The 16,620-nt window shown below is 40.3% G+C and overlaps 1 protein-coding gene across 2 annotated transcripts in view; it reads right to left on the bottom strand.

The window, feature by feature from the left end:
• The window catches only part of CFAP91 (cilia and flagella associated protein 91), a 57,723-nt gene that overhangs the window by 11,694 nt on the left and 29,409 nt on the right, over positions 1 to 16,620 (bottom strand). For both annotated transcript variants that reach the window (XM_012463927.2, XM_012463929.3), the window contains exons 8-10: positions 13,707 to 13,864; positions 11,314 to 11,496; positions 10,271 to 10,413 (exon numbers count right to left, since the gene is read on the bottom strand). In XM_012463927.2, the coding sequence (XP_012319350.2) occupies positions 10,271 to 10,413; positions 11,314 to 11,496; positions 13,707 to 13,864 (484 nt within the window). The remainder of the gene's footprint in view (positions 1 to 10,270; positions 10,414 to 11,313; positions 11,497 to 13,706; positions 13,865 to 16,620) is intronic.

The following is a 16,620-nucleotide window of genomic DNA, read 5'->3' as shown; positions in this document are numbered from 1 at the left end:
GCTAGGTCAGTTTGAGAAATACTAACAGAAATGTGTATATCTCCCAACAGGTGCTACAATATTCCTAAAAATGTGTTAACCAACCAGCCTGATCAACATGGAGAAACCCTGTCTCTACTAAAAATACAAAATTAGCCGGGCGTGGTGGCACATGCCTGTAATCAGCTACTCAGGAGGCTGAGCAGGAGAATTGCTTGTACCCAGGAGGCAGAGGTTGTGGTGAGCAGAGATCACATCATTGCACTCCAGCCTGGGCACAAGAGCAACACTCCATCTCAAAAAAAAAAAAATGAAGAAAATATGTTGACCACTGACTAAACATGGTTATATTCATCAAATCATGAATAGATAAATGAAATGTGGTATATTCACACAATTGAATGTTATGGAATCATAAAAAAGAATGAAGTACTGAGATGTGTTAAAACCTGGATGAATCTTAAAAACACTATAGGCCATATACTGCCTGATTCCATATATATGAAATGTCCAGAATAGGCAAATCCATAAAAAGAAGGTAGAATAGTGGTTGCCAGGGGCTGAGGGGAAGGGGGAATTGTGAGTGATCACTATTAGGCATGGTGTTTATTTTGGGGATGATGAAAATGTTCTGGAATTAAAAAAAAAAATGTTCTGGAATTAGATAGTAGTGATGGTTGCATAGACTTCTGAATATGCCAAAAACTACTGAATTATATACTTTAAAGGGTGATTTTATTGTATGTGAATTACATCCCCACCACCCCCCAAATAAAGGGGACAAATAAAAACTGAAGGAATTCATGGCCAGCAGACCTTCCCTGCATGAAATGATAAAACAAGTTCTTCAGGCAGAAGAAAAATTACATAGATCAAAAACTTAGATCTATATTAGTATAGGAAGAGCAGAAGAGAATGAATAAATAAAATATTTTGTTTTTCTTATTTTTAATTGATCTAAAATATAACTGTTAGTTAAAGCAATAAGAGTAAAAACGTAGGCTAATTATAGCACTTGAACCAGTGAAATGAATGACAGGAATATCACAGGGATGGGAAGAAGGAGTTGGGAGTAATCTGCTATAAGGTGCCTGCTCTACCCATGTAGTGGCACAGTATTATTTGAAGGTGTACTTTTATTATTTTACATGTATAATCATATATTGGTGGTCCACAAAGAAAGCCTCATGAAATTTCAAAGATAAGTATCACGCAGACTACTATGATCTCTGATCACAAGGCAATTGAGTTAGAGGTCAATGAGAAAATGAGTTAAAATTCCTGCATATTTGGAAATTTTAAAAGCACTATTAAATACTCACAGATTCAAAAATCATAATGGATTTAATATTAGAAATTAAGAATGACAAACACTATATATCAAAACTGATGAAATGTACAAAAAGTATTTTGAAGGAAATGTTTAACCTAAAATACTTATATGAAACAGATGAATGCCTGAAACTGATAAGCTAATGTGCAATTTAAGAAAAGACCTGCGGGGAGGGATCCAGGATGGCCGATTAGGAGCAGCTCAGGATTGCAGCTCCCAGCAAAAGCACGGAGGGTGAGTGAATGCCGCATTTCCAGATGGATTTTTATTGCCCACAAACCAGGAGATTCCCAGGCAGAGGAACCCCACGGGTCGCCAGTGCAGCTGGTTTAGCCGGCGCGGCTATTTTCACCGGCATGGCTGTTTTGCTGGTGCCGGCGGTTCTCCATACAAAATACACGGGTCCGGGCGCCGTTTTAGCTGGTGATTGGAGCTCCTGGGAGACAGAGTCGCCCATTCATCTGATTTAAAAGGGGACTGAAACAGGGAGCCAGGCCAGGAGATTACCAGGCAAAAAAGCACCCCGAATCTCAGTGCAGCTGTTTCAGATCCCAGCGCCTTTTCAACAGGCGACTGGAACACCTGTGAGACAGAGTCCACCGTTCAACTAAAAAAAAAAAAAGGGGGGGGGCTCTGAGGCAGGGAGCCAGGTGATCAGGCTCAGCTGGTCCCACCCCCACGAAAAAACAGCAATAGGAAATGCTCTGGATTGAGAGTTTCACAGCAAGCACAGCTGAACCCAGGACGGTCCAGCTCTGTGGGGGAGGGACGTCCGTCATTACTGAGGCAGTCCACCACTACGGAGGTAGTTTGCCATTGCTGAGGCAGCCCGCCATTGCCGAGGCAGCCCACCATTACAGAGAGAGTCCACTATTATAGAGGTCGGCTGCCATACCTGAGGCAGTTCTAACTACACCCGTATAAATGGGACTGCAGGGAAGTTCACACGGTAATGGAGCAGAGCCCACAGCAGCTCAGCAAAGCCTCTGCAGGCAGTGACTAGACTGCCTCCTCGCTGGGCAGGGCAGCCCTGAAATAAGGCAGCAGCACAACAGAAACTCATAAATAAAGCCCTAACTCCCCAGGACAGACCACCTGGGGAAAAAAAAGGCGGGGGGGGGGGTTATGAGTTCTGCTGCAGCAGACTTAAACGTGCCTGCCAGTCAGCTCTGAATGAACAACAGAGCTCACAGCTCAGCATCTGAGCTCCTATAAAGGACAGATTGTCTCCTCAAGAAGCTCCCTGACCCCCATATATCCAAAGAGTGACCTTATAAAGGAGAACATAGACTAACATCTGGTGGGTAGCCTTCTGGGACAAAGATAGCAGAAGAAGAAACTGGCAGCAACCCTTACTGTTCTGCAGCCGCTGCAGGTGATCCCCAGGCAAGCAGGGCCTGGAGTGGACCTCAGCAGTCCTACAGCAGAGAGGTCTGAATGTTAGAAGGAAGACTAAGAAACAGAAAGAAATAACTTCATCATCAACAAACTGGACATCCACTCAGAGACCCAATTTGAAAGTCAACAACTACAAAGATGACAGGTGGATAAATCCACAAAGATGGGAAGAAACCAGCACAAAAAGGATGAAAACACCCAGAACCAGAATGCTTCTCCTCCTACAAGGGATCACAACTCCTCACCAGCAAGGGAACAAGGCTGAATGTAGAATGAGTATGATGAATTGACAGAATCAGGCTTCAAAAAGTGGGTAATAAGAAACTTCCCTGAGCGAGGGCCGGGCACAGTGGCTCATGCCTGTAATCCCAGCACTTTGGGAGGCCGAGGCGGGTGGATCACGAGGTCAAGAGATCGAGACCATCCTGGTCAACATGGTGAAACCCCGTCTCTACTAAAAATACAAAACATTAGCTGGGCATGGTGGCGCATGCCTGTAATCCCAGCTACTCAGGAGGCTGAGGCAGGAGAATTGCCTGAACCCAGGAGGCGGAGGTTGCGGTGAGCCGAGATCGTGCCATTGCACTCCAGTCTGGGTAACAAGAGCAAAACTCCATCTCAAAAAAAAAAAAAAAAAAAGAAACTTCCCTGAGCTAAAAGAACATGTTCTAACACAATGCAAAGAAACTAAGAACCTTGAAAAAAGATTTGACAAAATGCTAACGAGAATAAACAACTAAGAGAGGAATATAAGTGAATTGATGGAGCTGAAAAACACAACACGAGAACTTTGCGAAGCATACACAAGTTTCAACAGCCGAACTGACCAGGCAGAAGAAAGGATATCAGAGGTCGAAGATCAACTCAATGAAATAAAACGAGAAGGTAAGATTAGAGAAAAAAGGGTAAAAAGGAATGAACAAAGTCTCCAAGAAATATGGGACTATGTGAAAAGACCTAATCTACATTTGACAGGTGTACCTCAATGTGATGGAGAAAATGAATCCAAGCTGGAAAATACTCTTCAGGATATTATATAGGAAAACTTCCCCAACTTAGCAAGGCAGGATAATATACAAGTCCAGAAAATACAGAGAACACCACAAAGATATTCCTCAAGAAGAGCAACCCCAAGGCACATAATCGTCAGATTCACCAGGGTTGAAATGAAGGAGAAAATGCTAAAGGCAGCCAGAAAGAAAGGTTGGGTAACCCACAAAGGGAAGCCCATCAGACTCACAGCAGATCTCTCAGCAGAAACCCTACAAGCCAGAAGAGAGTGGGGGCCAATATTCAATATCCTTAAAGAGAAGAACTTTCAACCCAGAATTTCATATCCAGCCAAACTAAGCTTCATAAGTGAAGGAAAAATAAAATCCTTTACAAACAAGCAAGTACTCAGAGATTTCATCACCACCAGGCCTGCTTTACAAGAGCTCCTCAAAGAGGCACTACACATAGAAAGGAACAACCAGTACCAGCCACTCCAAAAACATACCAAATGGTAAAGAGCATCAACACAATGAAGAAACTGCATCAGCTAATGGGCATAACAGCCAGCTAGCATCAAAATGGCAGTATCAAATTCACACATAACAATATTAACCCTAAATGTAAATAGGCTAAACACCCCAATCAAAAGACACAGACTGGCAAATTGGAAAAAAAGCCAAAACTCATCGGTGTGCTGTATCCAGGAAACCCATCTCACATCCAAGGATACACAAAGGCTCAAAATAAAGGGATGGAGGAAGATTTACCAAGCAAATGGAGAACAAAAAAAAGCAGGAGTTGCAATTCTCATCTCTGATAAAATAGACTTTAAACCAACAAAGATCAAAAGAGACAAAGAAGGACATTACATAATGGTAAAAGGATCAATGAAACAAGAAGAGCTAATGATCTTAAATATATATGCACTCAATACAGGAGCACCCAATACATAAGGCAAGTTCTTACAAATAACTTACAAAGAGACTTAGACTCCCACACAATAATAGTGGGAGACTTTAACACCCCATTGTCAATATTAGACAGATCAACGAGACAGAAAATTAACAAGGATATCCAGGACTTGAACTCAGACCCGGACCAAGCAAACCTAATAGACATTTACAGAACTCTCCACCCCAAATCCACAGAATATACATTCTTCTCAGCACCACATCACACCTACTCTAAAATTGACCACATAATTGGAAGTAAATCACTCTTCAGCAAATGCAAAAGAACGGAAACCATAACAAACAGTCTCTCAGACCACAGTGCAATCAAGTTAGAACTCAGAATTCAGAAACCAACTCAGAACCGCACAGCTTCATGGAAACTGAACAACTTTCTCTTGAATGTTGACTGGATAAACAATGAAATGAAGGAAGAAATGAAGATGTTCTTCGAAACCAACGAGAACAAAGATACCACATACCAGAATCTCTGGGACACATTTAAAGCAGTCTCTCGAGGAAAATATATAGCAATAAGTGCCCACATGAAAAGCAAGGAGAGATCTAAAATTGACACCCTATCGTCAAAATTGAAAGAGCCAGAGGAGCAAGATCAAAAAAACTCAAAACCTAGCAGAAGACAAGAAATAGCTAAGATCAGAGCAGAACTGAAGGATATAGAGACACAAAAAACCCTTCAAAAAATCAATAAATCCAGGAGCTGGTTTTTTGAAAAGATCAATAAAATAGACAGACCACTAGCCAGATTAATTAAAAAGAAAAGGGAGAAGAATCAAATAGATGCAATAAAAAACGATAAAGGGGTTATCACCACAGATTCCACAGAAATACAAACCATCATCAGAGATTATTACAAACAACTCTATGCACATGAACTAGTAAACCTGGAAGAAATGGATAAATTCCTGGACACTTGCATCCTCCCAAGTCTAAACCAGGAAGAAGTTGAAACCCTGAATAGACCAATAACAAGCTCTGAAGTTGAGGCAGCAATTAAGAGCCTACCACCCAAAAAAAGCCCAGGTCCAGATAGGTTCACAGCCGAATTCTATCAGACATACAAAGAGGAGCTGGTACCATTCCTTCTGAAACTATTCCAAACAATCCAAAAAGAGGGAATCCTTCTCAAATCATTTTATCAGACGAACATCATCCTGATACCAAAACCTGGCAGAGACTAAGCAAGAAAATAAAACTTCAGGCCAATATCCATGATGAACACAGATGCAAAAATCTTCAATAAAATACTGGCAAACCGATTGCAACAGCACTTCAAAAAGCTTATCCACCATGATCAAGTAGGATTCATCCCAGGGATGCAAGGCTGGTTCAACATACGCAAGTCTATAAACATAATTCACCACATAAACAGAACCAAAGACAAAAACCACATGATTATCTCAATTGATGCAGAGAAGGCCTTTGACAAAATTCAACAGCCCTTTATGCTAAAAACCCTCAATAAACTAGGTATTGATGGAATGTATCTCAAAACAATAAAAGCTATTTAAGACAGACCAACAGCCAATATCATACTGAATGGGCAAAAACTGGAAGCATTCTCTTTTAAATCTGGCACTAGACAAAGGTGCCCCCTCTCACTACTCCTATTCAATACAGTATTAGAAGTTCTAACCAGAGCAATCAGGCAAGAAAAAGAAATGAAGGGTATTCAAATAGGAAAGCAGGAAGTCAAATTGTCTCTATTTGCAGACAACATGATTGTATATCTAGAAGACCTCATTGTCTCAGCCCAAATTCTCCTGAAACTGATAAGCAACTTCAGCAAAGTCTCAGGATACAAAATCAATGTGCAAAAATCACAAGCATTCCTATACACCAATAACAGACTTAAAGAGAGTCAAATCAAGAATGAACTGCCATTCACAATTGCTACAAAGAGAATAAAATACCTAGGGATACAACTAACAAGGAACGTAAAGGACCTCTTCAAGAAGAACTACAAACCACAGCTCAATGAAATAAGAGAGGACACAAACAGATGGAGAAACATTCCATGTTCATGGTTAGGAAGAATCAATATCGTGAAAATGGCCATACTGCCCAAAGTAATTTACAGATTCAACGCTATCTCCATCAAGCTACCAATGACCTTCTTCACAGAACTGGAAAAAAACCACCTTAAACTTCATATGGAACCAAAAGAGAGCCCGCATAGCCAAGTCAATTCTAAGCAAAAAGAACAAAGCGGGAGGCATCACACTACCGGACTTCAAACTATACTACAAGGCTACAGTAACCAAACCACATGGTACTGGTATCAAAACAGAGATATAGACCAGTGGAACAGAACAGAGGCCTCAGAGGCAACACCACACATCTACAACCATCTGATCTTTGACAAATCTGACAAAAACAAGCAATGGAGAAAGGAGTCCCTGTTTAATAAATGGTGTTGGGAAAACTGACTAGCCACGTGTAGAAAGCAGAAACTGGACTCCTTCCTGACACCTTACACTAAAATTAACTTCAGATGGATTAAAGACTTAAACATAAGACCTAACACCATAAAAAACCTACAAGAAAACCTAGGCAAAACCATTTAGGACATAGGTGTAGGCAAGGACTTCATGACCAAAACACCAAAAGCATTGGCAACAAAAGCCAAAATAGACAAATGGGACCTAATCAAACTCCACAGCTTCTGCACGGCAAAAGAATGTCATTAGAGTGAATCGGGAACCAACAGAATGGGAAAAAATTTTTGCAGTCTACCCATCTGACAAAGGGCTGATATCCAGAATCCACAAAGAACTAAAACAGATTTACAAGAAAAAAACAAACAAGCCCATTCAAAAATGGGCAAAGGATATGAACAGACAAAAGAAGACATACATGAGGCCAACAAGCATATGAAAAAATGCTCATCATCACTGGTCATTAGAGAAATGCAAATCAAAACTACATTGAGATACCATCTCACGCCAGTTAGAATGGCGATCATTAAAAAATCGGGAGACGGGCCAGGCATGGTGGGTCATGCCTGTAATCCAAGCACTTTGGAGGCCAAGGTGGGCGGATCACCTGAGGTCGGGAGCTCAAGACCAGCCGAACCCCGTCTTTTTAAAAAATAAAAAATAAAAAATTATTTTAAAAAATTAAATTAAAAAAAAATTGGGAGACAACAGATGCTAGAGAGGATGTGGAGAAATGGGAACACTTTTACACTGTTGGTGGGAGTGTAAATTAGTTCAACCATTGTGGAAGACAGTGTGGCGATTCCTCAAGGACCTAGAAATAGAAATTCTATTTGACCCAGCAATCCCATTACTGGGTATATATCCAAAGGATTATAAATCGTTCTACTATAAGGACACATGCACACGAATGTTCATTGCAGCACTATTTACAATAGCAAAGACCTGGAACCAACCCAAATGCCCATCCATGATAGACTGGACGGGGAAAATGTGGCACATATACACCATGGAATATTATGCAGCCATCAAAAACGATGAGTTCGTGTCCTTTGTAGGGACATGGATGAACCTGGAAACCATCATTCTCAGCAAACTGACACAAGAATAGAAAACCAAACACCGCGTGTTCTCACTCATAGGTGGGTGTTGAGCAATGAGAACACATGGACACAGGGAGGGGAGCATCACACACTGGAGTCTGTCGGGGGGAAACAGAGGAGGGACAGCAGGCGGTGGGGAGTTGGGGAGCCATAGCATGGGGAGAAATGCCAGATATTGGTGATGGGGAGGAAGGCAACAAATCACACTGCCATGTGTGTACCTATGCAACAGTCTTGCATGTTCTTCACATGTACCCCAAAACCTAAAATGCAATTAAAAAAAGAAAAGACCTGTGAAACAAACCCAAAGAAAGTAGAAATATATAATAAATATAGGAGTAGAAACTAATGTGATTGAAAAAACATATATTATACATAAAATCAACAAAATCAAAAGTTCACTGAAAACACAAATACTAAGAAATAAGCAAGCCTTCAGTGAAATTAATTAAGAAAAAGAGTTCAGGCATAAATAAACACTATTGTAAATGAAAAAAGTAGACATAAATAATGAATAAGACAAAACAAACATAAAAAAGATTATTAAAAAAAAAACCATCAACATTTATGTGCCAAAAAAATTGAAAAGCTAGGAGAAATGTAATGTATAAAGAGAAGAGTTCTGTAAGTTGTGAAGAAATTGAAGTAGTGGTTAAAATTTTTCCTATGAAGAAAACATTAGTCCCAGATAATTTTATATGCATATTCTACCAAATTGAAGGAACAGATCATCCCAATCCTATTTAAACTCTTCTCAAAAAAGAAAAAGGAAGGAATATTCTCCAGTTCATTTCAGGAGACCTGCATAATTATAATACCAACCCCATAGATAGTCAAACTGAGAAAGAAAAACAAGAAGGCCATTTCACTCATGAATGTAGAAGCAAAAGCATAATCAACATATGAGTAAATCAAATCCAACAAGGTATTAAAAATAAGCTGTATGCTTTAACCAAGGCAGGTTCATCTCAGGTATGCAAAGATAGATTAATATTTGTAAATAATTACAAATGTTACTATAATAATTTAAAAAATAACATGTATAAAAATTATGCAGTAGATATAAACATTTGATAAAATTCAACATAAACACATGATTAACTGCTTTAGTAAATTAAGAATAGAAGGGAACTTCCATAACCTTATAAAAAATCTTAATAGAAAGTAAAAGAATGATGAACATGGCATTTAGGATGGGTAAAAGGAGATGGGGGCGTGGGGATGAGGTAGGAAAGAACCACCTCGATACATATGTAAAGTACTATCAAGGACCTGTTTGAGGATGAGTTCCCATCAGTTTTTGTAAACTACTAAAATCAACTGAACAAACAAACATGCATAGACCAGTGAAGAGAGTCTATCATAAACCAGTGGGTTTATGGTGTGGTTCCTGGGAAACAAAAAACGCAAATGCTCCAGCCCCACTTCAGACCCACTGAATCAGAAACTTTAGGGATGAGGTCCAGTTGCATGTGTTTTAACAAGTCCTCCATAAGATTCTGATGCACAGGGAAGATTGAGGACCACCATCATAAACCATAGATTCTGTACACCTATAGTCCAGCAAAAGGTAAACGCCAGCTGATAGATGACTTGCTGTGGGTCTTGGGGAAGACCATCACACATTTTCCTTTAGTTTTAACTTGATGAGAAAGGAGTTGAACATGACTCTTTCTTCATATGTCCTAATCACGTGAACACAAAAGGGAGAAAATCGGGCCTAGTACAACTATTAACACCAATAATAATTCTGAATACTAGAAGCTTGCCGTACCTTAGTAGAGTGTCAAATTTTATACAGAGATCCAAATTGAAAACACTTTCAGAAAGTAATATGATGTCTGCAAATGGGGAAAATAATCTCCAAGAAGTTTCCTGAAGTGTGAAATGAGGGGAAATACACATTGGTTCAGCACAGCATGGGCAACCTCAGAAAAGTGCAGAGCAGAGAATGTAGCTCTGTTTGACCCACTGGACACTGCTGCAATTTTTGAAGTGTAGCATTTATCTGCAAAAGCCACACTGGAAGTCACTGTCTCCAGATAATGATTATACCTTATGAATCTCTGCCAACTCATAGTCCAACCTTGCTGCTCTCTTCAGAAAACCGGCTTTGGTGGTAATGACTTTAGGTTTTGGAGCTCTGATTCGGGGTTGTGTCACAAAATCTGGGAGACATGACTCAAGTTCGACTAATCCTATGGGAAAGAAGTACATGTTTTTAGTATCCAATGCTTACGTTTATTATTTTTAAAGTATATTGTTAACTTTTGTAGCTGTTTGCCAAGCAGTTTCATTAGAATTGTTGAGAGGGTGTATCTCATATAACAGAATGAAGTGTCCTTGAAATGTGATAGCACATTTCCGTATAATTAACTCATGTTCTCAGTGACTTAGACTGTACAATGAGAAATGTATTCTAAAATGAAAATATCACCCTACGAAAAAGTAGCAATTCCACAATAATAATCAACAAAAAATTAATGATTCTATGATATGTGGTCCCATTCTTCTAAAGTAGATGTTCACCAATTTATTACATTCTGCTCTGGAGATGGCCAGCCACAGCTACGAGTTCAGCAGTGTAACCAGCAACTCATGATCTTGGCCATGCAATACTTCAACTTGTCAAGTGAAATTAGGTAACTAAATAAGCCTCTTTTGAATTTCCTAAGAGGTATACCCCTTTCCATGAATTTATTCCCTGGTTCTCCATCCTCTTGCCCACTATTTTTTGACATATCTTTGTAAAGGGTTGATTTCATTAAACATATTTCTTGTTTGCTTCATAAACCTAATATAAAAGTTTTCTTTATTTCATTGTTAAATAACTTTATTAGTGACATTAAACATTTTTTAACATTTAGTAGCTAACTGAATTTACTCCTTGCTGAACTGTTCTGTAGCACATTCATTATTTGTGTCTTAGTAGTTTTTGTTTGTATGAACTCACATTAATAATATTAAACCTGTTAATCACTATTTATTGCAAGTATTTTTTACTTAGCTTTTAATCTAAATTTCTATATTTTATATATTTGATCATATTTCAGAGATAATCTTCTTATATTGGATTTCTAATTATGTAAGTTGCTTACCTTCATAGGTGTTGAGATAGTAGTTTTTTACTACAAAGTCCTCTGAGTTGTTGTCTGGGAAACACCCAAGACGAGACAGAGGTCCATAGACCTGTGATGCATAATCAGAATAGTCCTTGATGATATTTCTTCTCTCCAGCTTCCCTTCTATATTCTTTCCGTTTCCTACAAGTTTTCTGATTGCTGAAATAAAACATACCTCCATGACTATCTCCAAAATATTGTTCTGAATTATACAAATGCAGAAGAGTAAACTGATTCTAGTGTTATTCAGAGAAGCTATTGAAATGAATGAATTTCATGATGACTCATGACAGCCAGAATGTAACACTAAAAACAGAGGTCTGCCATCTGTGTGGCCCAGATTGTTATGAGACAGGCAGGAGTGACAGAAGCAGAATCAGCTAGTGTCCTCAATCGGTACTCCTCAGAAATCTTTTATAACTGCATTTCAAGCTCCAGGCCAAGAAGAGGTATTCAGTAAAACTTTGTTAAATGAGTAAAACTCAAAGCATATGGAAAATACATGTTCAGCAGAGAACTAGGGAATTATTCTCCCCTACAATAATCAAAAGAAAAGACTACAGGTTCATCTTGGTTAACACCAAAATAAACCAGAGAATGTCCCAGCTTATAGCTTTCCGAAATGTTTGGCAGTTAGAGAGAAAAGGTTTGACTGTGCACAATAGGAGTATACTCATCTCTTTAGATCACTCTTTACATCACTCTTTAGAGTGATGCTCCCTGCCTCCCATGCTCCTTTTCTTTCAAATCCCATCACAGACACAAGCCCTTTTGGCAGCTTTACACTGTGAACTTTCAATGGGGTATAAATCTTATCACAAGATCACGATGTCATGCTGCAAGAGGGGCCTGTGTACCACTGCTGTCTTGGGGATGTTGCTTGGGGATGTTTGATCCTCAGCACTTCTGGGTGTGACTTCGGTTTTAGAATTAAGTAAAAATGACTTAAATTTTATTATTCACCTTTAAAAATTAGTCAGATCTATCATGAGTTATTCCAAGTACTGAAAAACATGTTGAGCATATCTAAATAAATACCTAGCAGTTAAATGCTCTTTTCTCACATCAAGAAAAAGTTAAAATTTAAGTTCGGCTGGGCATGGTGGCTCACGCCTGTAATCCCAGCACTTTGGGACGCTGAGGTGGGCGGATCATGAGGTCAAGAGATCGAGACCATCCTGGCCAACATGGTGAAACCCTGTCTCTACTAAAAATACAAAAATTAGCTGGGCGTCATGGCACGCGCCTGTGGTCCCAGCTACTCGGGAGGCTGAGGTGAAGAATCACTTGAACCCAGGAGGCGGCAGTTGCAGTGAGCTGAGATTACACCACTGCACTCCAGCCTGGCGACAGAGTGAGACTCTGTCTAAAAAAAAATAATAATAAAAAAATTAAGTTCACTAAATATAATTTTAAGCAATAATTTATTTTTGTGATTGTTTTATTTTTGTTGGAAAAATAAGTTTTGAATGATTCTTTAAAATGTGATTACATTGTGAATGAGTACATATATAAATAGTCTGCACATGTAATTGAAACAATTTATTTATTTCAAGACAAGGTCTCTATCACCCAGGCTGGAGTGCAGTGATGTGATCATATCTCATTGTAGCCTTGAGCTCCTGGACTCAAGCCATCCTCCCACCTCAGCCTCCAAGTAGCTACAACTACAGATGTGTACTACATCTGGCTATGTTGAAAAAAAATTTGTAGAGATGGGGGTCTCAATATGTTGCTCAGACTGGATTTGAACTTCTAGCTAATTTAAGCAATCCTCCCACTTCAGCCTCCCAAAGTGCTGGGATTACAGGCATGAGCTACCTCTCTTGACCTTAAATTTTTAAACCAGAAATTTAACTTGAATCTTTAATTCAGTCATTCCTAATAAAAATAATAAACTATATACTTCCTCTTTCCATGTATAAAGTACAGATATACATATAGTTCATAAACATATGTATCTGTGGTATTAAAATTTCTTGTAGAGGGGTGATTAGAAAAAAGGATGTCTGAAATGTCTCCTTTAAGAGCAATAATGAAGAAAGGGTAAGAAACAGGGCTCTTTATCCAGGGTGCTGGACCATAGGTGTTGAGGAACCCAACACCTGTCCCACCACACACACATACAGACACACACACATCCATTATCTCAATAACTTGACTACCTGTTAGGACACCGTCACTTGATTTGCTTAGTGAGGGATTTTCCTCCACTCTTCTACCTTTAAAAAATAACTCATCTCTCAGCCCTTCCCTATGCGATTCCCAGGACCAAAACAGAATTATAACATAGTTAAGTCAGGTTTGGTCAAAGATCCAAAGCAAATCCCACTTTTCCACTGACGTCGTTGTTCATACTACACCATTACTTGATATATGTGTGCGCTGAATTTTTGCCATTTTTGCCTCTTTTGCCTCCTGCAGTTTAGACCACCGGGCATTCAAGTGCTTCATATTCACTTCATTCTGATTCTCATCACGCTTCCTCAACAGCTCTTTTAGAACTTCCAGGCGAATCTCCTGCAGTCTTCAAGTAAATCACAAAACATAAAGAAGCATATGGCATCTCAGAGGGCAAGGAAATGGCTGCCACAGACAGGTTCTTCTCTGTGGGCTGGTATCATGTTCATGTATTGTCAAAAGACCACTGTGGTAAAAGTATGACAGATGAAGTGGGGGCGTGGGGGAGACAACTCAACAGAGACTCACTATATAATAGGAATATACATGGGTGTCGTTCTCAAGGATGAAGAAGGGTATGCCAGGCAGATGGGGTAAAAGAAGGGCTCTCTAGACAGATGGGCCTAAAGGAACAGCAAGAGGTTTGTGCACAGTGCCAGGTCGAGTGGTATTCCTGGAAGGTTACGTAATAGGGGGAGTGAGGAGGAAATGCGGTTCTGGCATGCTATCCTAAGGAGTGAGGTGAAAATGCAGTGTCTGGCATATAACAGGTACTCAACAAATTTTTGTTTCCTTTCCCCTTATCTTCGACTTGCTCTCCTTGGGCTACCTTGCTCATGTGCATCCAACAATGCAATGCAGATAACTTTGCAATCTGTACCTCCAGCTTAGATTGTTCTTTCTTTTTCTCTCTCTCTCCCCCTCCCTTCTTCCTTCCTTCTTTCCTTCCCTTTCTTTCTTTCTCTTTCTCCCTTCCCCCCTCCCTCCCTCCCTTCCCTTCCCTTCCTTCCCTCCCTCCCTCTTTCCTTCCTTCCTCCCTCCCTTCCTCTCTCTCTTTCAAGACAGAGTCTTGCTCTGTTGCCCAGGCTGGAGTGCAGTGGCCTGATCTCAGGTCACTGGAGCCTCCACCTCATGGGTTCAAGTGATTTTTGTGCCTCAGCCTCCCAGGTAGCTGGAACCACAGGTGCCTGCCACCATGCCTGGCTAACTTTTGTATTTTTAGTGTAGATGGAGTTTCACCACATTGGCCAGGCCTGTCTCGAACTCCTGACCTCAAGTGATCCCACCTTGGCTTCCCAAAGTGCTGGGATTACAGGCGTGAACCACTGCGCCCAGCTCAGGTTAGGTATTTCTGAACCAGAATTTCCATCTATTTGAATCTCCAACTGTCCTTGACAATTAAAAAAAAAAAACCCTACTCACTTGTTCCCCCAGACGTCTGCCCCTCTTACACCTTCTTCCCACTGCTAAGGATCGCTCCTCAGAAATACTTCTTGTATTCTCTAGCTCATGTTTTGGTCATCTCATTCCTAACGTGGACTCCTTGCTGCTAGTCTCTCCTCCTTCCAATCTTTTTTCTACCCAGCTGTCAAGGTTTTCCTTCCTAAAACAGAGATTTGAATATACATTTTACTCTTACTTAGAAATTCATACCTGAATTTATTCACTTACTCATTTGTCAAATATTTATTAAGTGCCCACCATATGCCAGGCAGGAACAATGATGTACAAGATAAAATGCCTTCTCTCAAGAAGCACTGTTCTGGTGAATGGGCATATGAACCGACACTTCCAGCACAAGGAGATACATACCAGGCTAGAAGAGTGAAAAATCTTTGTGGGAGAAGAAAGAATAGGGCAGGGAGAAAAGAGGGAGAAGGTGGGAAAAGTCTTCCCTAGAGGAGCTGTTAACTCAGGATTGAGATTTGCCAGATTGACAAGGGAAAAGCAGGGCCTCAGCAGGGACTGGAGGGAGAGCAAGATGTCACACTGGCAGCGTTTCTCCCAGTGAATGCGCTTGAGGGGCGAGAGTGTAGTGACAAATGAGTATGGAGAAATAGGCATTTTAAAAACTAAGCCACACACCCCCAGCCACCTTTCTCTGTTAGAAATGCTAGGTTCAATTTTCCATGTCAGCACTGACCTTAATCTCTTCAATGACAAAGTGGAGATAATAATAGTACCCTCTTCATGAGGTTGTTGTGAGCATTAAGTGAGTTAATGCATATACAGTGCTCGAACAGTAGTCTCAAATTTAAGAGTGCAGCAGCACAATCCGGAGGGCAGTTTCTGACACAGATTGCTGACAATCTCTGATTCATAGGTCCTGGGATGGGGCCTGATCATCTGCATTTCTACCAAGCTCCAAGGTAATGTTGATGCTGCTAGTCTGTGGACCACACTTTGAGAACTGTATGCTTAGAACATCATCTGGCACATAGTAAGCCCTCTATAAATGTTCCATGCTCTATAGATGTCTTCTTCTTATTCATCTGATATCATTGGCAGAACTCCTTTTAGTCCACCAATCATCATCATCATCATATTATTGACAGAGCTTATAGTTCACTCATCATCTGATACTGACAGACCTCCTTTTATAGTCCACTAATCATCATCATCAACATATCATCATCATCAATCTAATATTATTGACAGAGCTCCTTAGAGTTCACTGGGGCAGGAAGGGGCAGGAGATGGGCAGGGAGATGGTGCCAAAGATCTCAGAACAACACCCCTCAGGCATTGTTCTACCTGATAGCTTCTGATATTATTGTCTGATATTACTAACTGCCTGATGGCTTCTTAGTCACCCTTCAAAACCCAGCTCAGAAGATACCTCCTCTCAGCAGTTTTCTTTCTCAAATCACCCACCTTAAATAGTAACTGTTCTCTCACCTAGATTCCCCGAGCACTTCGTGTACAGAATAGCACACCACCTGATAGGCACAGCCTGAGAGGGGTTGGTCTAAGATCTTGTCCCATCTTTACCCACCTTCCCTGCCCTCCTGCCCCAGTGGACCATAAGGACCCCTGTCAGGAAGAGCAGTTTTCTATGTATCCCTATTTTCTTAACTCACAGCACAGAGCCTAGCATGTAGA

This window comes from Aotus nancymaae, unplaced genomic scaffold (genome assembly GCF_030222135.1).
Source record: "Aotus nancymaae isolate 86718 unplaced genomic scaffold, 86718_ANA_hifiasm-v0.15.2.pri h1tg000011l, whole genome shotgun sequence".
Lineage (NCBI taxonomy): Eukaryota > Metazoa > Chordata > Mammalia > Primates > Aotidae > Aotus > Aotus nancymaae.
This window is presented reverse-complemented; position numbering and strand designations above follow the sequence as displayed.